General features: G+C 49.7%; 1 protein-coding gene across 1 annotated transcript in view; it reads right to left on the bottom strand.

The window, feature by feature from the left end:
- Positions 1 to 5000, bottom strand: part of LOC308150219 (myosin-16-like) — a gene marked incomplete at both ends in the record, with an annotated part of 24484 nt that overhangs the window by 11849 nt on the left and 7635 nt on the right. Inside the window, 7 exons of the mRNA XM_080523073.1 lie at positions 1 to 105; positions 432 to 513; positions 739 to 875; positions 2539 to 2659; positions 3387 to 3504; positions 4169 to 4256; positions 4760 to 4954. The exon at positions 1 to 105 is cut by the window's left edge and continues 69 nt beyond it. Coding sequence (XP_080379199.1) covers positions 1 to 105; positions 432 to 513; positions 739 to 875; positions 2539 to 2659; positions 3387 to 3504; positions 4169 to 4256; positions 4760 to 4954 — 846 coding nt within the window. The remainder of the gene's footprint in view (positions 106 to 431; positions 514 to 738; positions 876 to 2538; positions 2660 to 3386; positions 3505 to 4168; positions 4257 to 4759; positions 4955 to 5000) is intronic.

The following is a 5000-nucleotide window of genomic DNA, read 5'->3' as shown; positions in this document are numbered from 1 at the left end:
GATCTTCTTCTCCAGCTCGGCCACCTTCTCCACCGCGCTGCGCAACTCCTCCTCCTTCGCCTTCATCTCATCCTCCTGACGGGCCACGTGCAACAGAGGCTTCACCTGGGGAGGGGGGGGAGAGGGGGGGGGGGGGGGGGGAGAGGGGAGAGGGAGAGGGAGAGAGGGGGGGGAGGGAGAGAGGGAGAGGGAGGGAGGGGGGGGGGAGGGAGGGAGGAGAGGGGGGGGAGAGGGGGGGGAGGGAGGGAGGGAGAGAGGGGAGGGAGGGAGGGAGAGAGAGAGAGAGAGAGGGGGCACAGATTATGTGGAGAACCACAATTTATAGTTTGCCTACAGTACCATGGCATACGTGTGTGTGTGTGTGTGTGTGTGTGTGTGTGTGTGTGTGTGTGTGTGTGTGTGTGTGTGTGTGTGTGTGTGTGTGTGGTTACCTTGGTGTAGAGTTTCCACCAGCCCCAATAGCGTAGCTGAAGGAACTTCCTCACGTTGCGCTGGATGGCGGTCAGGGCGATTCTGTAAGACACACACACCACACACACACACACACAGACAGACAGACAGACAGACAGACAGACAGACAGACAGACAGACAGACAGACACACACACAGACAGACAGACACACACACACACACACACACACACACACACACACACAGGGTCAGAGCTGAAGAGCAGACTGACCGGGTCATGTCTCAGAGGTCAAAGGTCAAAGGTCAAAGGGGTGAGGGGTCACTGACCTCCTGTCCAGCATCTTCTTGAACTCAGCCCTCATCAGGGTTCCCCTCAGACGAGCCTGCAGCATGGTGATGATCTTAGCCAGACGCTCGTCACGCATGTCCTCCATCTTAGCCAGGACGCCCGCACGGAAGAACACCTGGGGAGGGGGGCGGGGGGGAGAGGTTAGAAAGAGAGGGGAGGGAAGGGATAAGGTTTATGAGAGAGGAGAGAGAGGGAAAGAGAGAGGGAGAAAAGGGGGGAGAAAAGAAAGAGAGAGAGAGAGAGGGAGAGAGAGGGGGGGAAAGAGAGAGAGGGAGGGTAGAAAGAGAGGGGAGGGGAGGAAAACATTTCATGAGAGAGGGAGAAAGAAAGGGGGGAGAAAAGAAAGAGAGAGAGAGAGAGAAAGAAAGGGGGGAGAAAAGAAAGAGAGAGAGAGAGAGAAAAGAGAGAGAGGGGAGAGAGAGAGGGGGGATTGTCCAATTCAGTATAGTATATGCAGTAATAATAATAATAATAATAATAATAATAATAATAATAATAATAATCACTTTTATTTGTATAGCACTTTTCCTGCAAACGTTGTACACTTGTGGTCCATTGTGGCACTGAAGCGTTAGACCTTAGAGCAGGGTTCGAGTTATGTGGGAGCCAATGGGAGCTGAGCTCCCATAAGGAAGGTCTGAGCTCCCATGAAAGCAGTAAAATCATACATCTGTGGGGGTCGCTAATAATACATTACCACAACCATTATTTGATCAAAAATGTCAATGAGTATTATTTATATTTATTTATATGATAAATATTCTAAAATAAACACGTTTTCCAAAAGAACTACGCGCACCAGCATCTCCTGTGAATGACAGTATGCCTTTGACTGCCTGCACTTTACCACCAAGACACTATGGGGCGCAGTAGAATTGTGCAACAGCAGAATATGATCGTTGAGAGCTTGCGAACGTGAAAACACGATTATTGACAAGAAAACATTCAGTAGCTAGCTATCATGCCGCCCCAAAAAAGGCCACTGCTGCCGACCGAGTCGACAAGCCTGGAAAGTTTCGGGTTTTCATCCAATAAACCAAACTTGAATTCAGCTGCACCTGTTATGACACCTAACGTTGAAACTGTTGAAATTGCAGAGCTCAAACAAAAGCAAGTGCTTCCGAAGAAAGTAGCAGAACTCACCTCCAGTATGTATAAGGAGACAGCTAGTTCGTTCAGGGCAGCCTATACTGTCGCTAAAGAAATGATGCCTTATACAAAACTGAATCCAATTATGAAACTTAATGAGATGAATGGCGCGACAGTTGGCCCCTGCTCACCGATCCGATCATTCATGTGCCCAGATTGTAGAGCACATTGCACAAGAGATGAAACAAATTCATTTCTAATGTCAAATCACTTGATTCCCGTAACATTAGATGAAAGCACAATTCATGGACGAGCATACATGATTATTTCTGTCAGGTGCGATGTCACTGGAAATTGAGATGTGGACAATGTGTCGTGCTAACAGGGAAAGTGAATGGACTGTATAGCAAAAACAACAAAATTATTGGCCGAGATACCTGTGACTATCGCTTATAGCTGTTGTTTCATGTGGTGCTGTTGATGTGGTGAAATGAGTAGCCTATGGCTAATTAAAACTTGTAAGTCCCAACGCTGTGTGGGCATGATTCGCGCGCGTGCATGAGAACATTTCGCACTGTTATTTTGGAGACCCCCACAAAACTCAGCTTATAACTCGAACCCTGCCTTAGAGTGTCCAGTTTAAGTGTAGTACAAGTGATTGTACCGTTCTAGTGTTCTTCTGCCGTTACCTTGGTGTGTCCGATGCGGTACTCCATGTCATCCAGACCGATGGAACCCAGGAGGAGCTCAGACGCCTTCTTATTGTCAACGAACCCCTGAGGGATCACGTTAGGGTTCAGGATATAGTACCTGGAGGAGAGGAAGGGGGGGGGCAGGAGGAGAGGGAGAGGGGGGACAGGAGGAGAGGGAAGGGGGGGACAGGAGGAGAGGGAGAGACAGACACAGAGAGAGAGACAGACAGAGAGAGAGGGGGAGAGAGACAGAGAGAGAGGCAGAGAGAGAGGGGGAGAGAGAGAGACAGAGAGAGACACAGAGAGAGAGAGACAGAGAGAGAGAGAGGCAGAAAGAGAGAGAGAGAGAGACAGAGAGAGAGACAGACAGAGAGAGAGAGAGACAGAGACAGAGACAGAGAGACAGAGAGAGACAGAGAGACAGAGAGACAGAGAGAGAGAGACACAGAGAGACAGAGAGAGAGAGACAGAGAGAGAGACAGAGAGAGAGAGAGAGAGAGAGACAGAGACAGACAGAGACAGACAGAGAGAGCGAGAGAGAGAGAGAGAGACAGAAAGAGAGACAGAGACAGAGAGAGAGAGACAGAGCGAGAGAGAGACAGAGAGAGACAGAGACAGACAGACAGACAGACAGACAGACAGACAGACAGACAGAGAGAGAGAGAGTGTAGTGAGTAATTGTGTAGCTCTGTCTCCCCACTAGGGAGGGAAGGGGTTAGGGGTTGTTTCCTGACTGACACACACAACGGTTCTGGGAATGAGAGCGTGAGAGAAAGCTGAGATGAAATTATTCCCTGGTCTCTCTCATTTGGAATTATGGGTGTGGTAGTCTGTTCGGGTCGAACCTCTGTTTGAATTCTGGGTACTGTAGTCTGTTGGGGAAGCCCTTCCTGCAGATGCGGATGCCCTCCAGCACACCGTTGCAGGCCAGCTGGTGCAGGATCAGGTAGGCGTCACACACAGCTGAGAGACAGGGAGGCAGTGAGACCCAGACCTGATCACACACACACACACACGTACATGCACTCACACACACACACACACACACACACACACACACACACACACACACTCACACACGCACACACATACACTCACACACACACACCAACACACACTCTCTATTTTACACACACACACACACTCACACACGCACACACATACACTCACACACACACACCAACACACACTCTCTATTTTACACACACACACACACACTCACACACGCACACACACACACTCACACACGCACACACATACACTCACACACACACACCAACACACACTCTCTATTTTACACACACACACAAACTCACACACGCACACACACACACTCACACACGCACACACATACACTCACACACACACACCAACACACACTCTCTATTTTACACACACACACACACTCACACACGCACACACATACACTCACACACACACACCAACACACACTCTCTATTTTACACACACACACACACACACTCACACACACACACACACAAACACACACTCACACATGCATACACACACACACACATTCACGCACTCACACACACACACACACACACACACACACACACACTCACACACACGCACACACACACACACACACCCTGTGTTAACTGACCTGACTTCTTGAACTCGTTGGGTACGATGCAGCGTACAAAGTGCGGCGCCGTGCTGCGGAGGACACTCATCAACTTGTTCAGCTGCTCCTGGAGGGAGAGAGAGAGGGGTGAGGGGGGTGTGTGTGTGTGTGTGTGTGTGTGTGTGAGTGTGTGTGTGTGTGTGTGTGTGTAAATGTAAATTATTAGTGTTTATATTTGGAAGCCTTGGTAATGTCCACAGACTAGTCGTCAGGGGGTTGCAGATGGCAGGAATTCCCAAGCCTAAAGCAAAGGCCGTGGCAAAATTCTGCTCAATATCTGCAATAATTGGCAGCCGCCACATATGGAGGAGACGCTGCTACCTGTACCCATAGACAGATTGTAAAGCTTGAATTATCGAGTGTCCTATGCTGGTGCAACTAATACTGTTTGTGTTCAAGAATGTTATTGTAAAATGTGAACGCAAATAAAGATATTAAATGTGTGTGCGAGTGAGTGTGTGTGTGTGAGTGTGTGTGTGTGTGTGTGTGTGTGTGTGTGTGCAAGTGTGTGTGTGTGTGCATATGCTCTGTGTGTGAGTGTGTGTGTTTGTGTGTGTGTGTGTGTGTTACCCTGTAGAAGAAGGAGACGGTCTGGAAGGAGGAGCCCTTCTTCTGTTTCTTGGCCCCCCCGGCCCCCCCGGCCCCCTCCTCCTCCCTGAACAGCACCGCCAGCAGGGCCAGGGACGACTTCTGGAACAGCCCCACCACCGTCTCATTCAGGGGGTCCTTGTTCTTCTCCAGCCAGCCGCTGATGTTGTAGCCCACCTACAACACACACACATGCACACACACACACACACACACGCAGATG

This window comes from Nansenia antarctica, assembly GCF_963989245.1.
Source record: "Nansenia antarctica genome assembly, chromosome: 2".
Classification (NCBI taxonomy): Eukaryota; Metazoa; Chordata; class Actinopteri; order Argentiniformes; family Microstomatidae; genus Nansenia; species Nansenia antarctica.
Note: the sequence above shows the minus strand (reverse complement) of the source record. Positions and strands in the feature narration are given on the sequence as shown.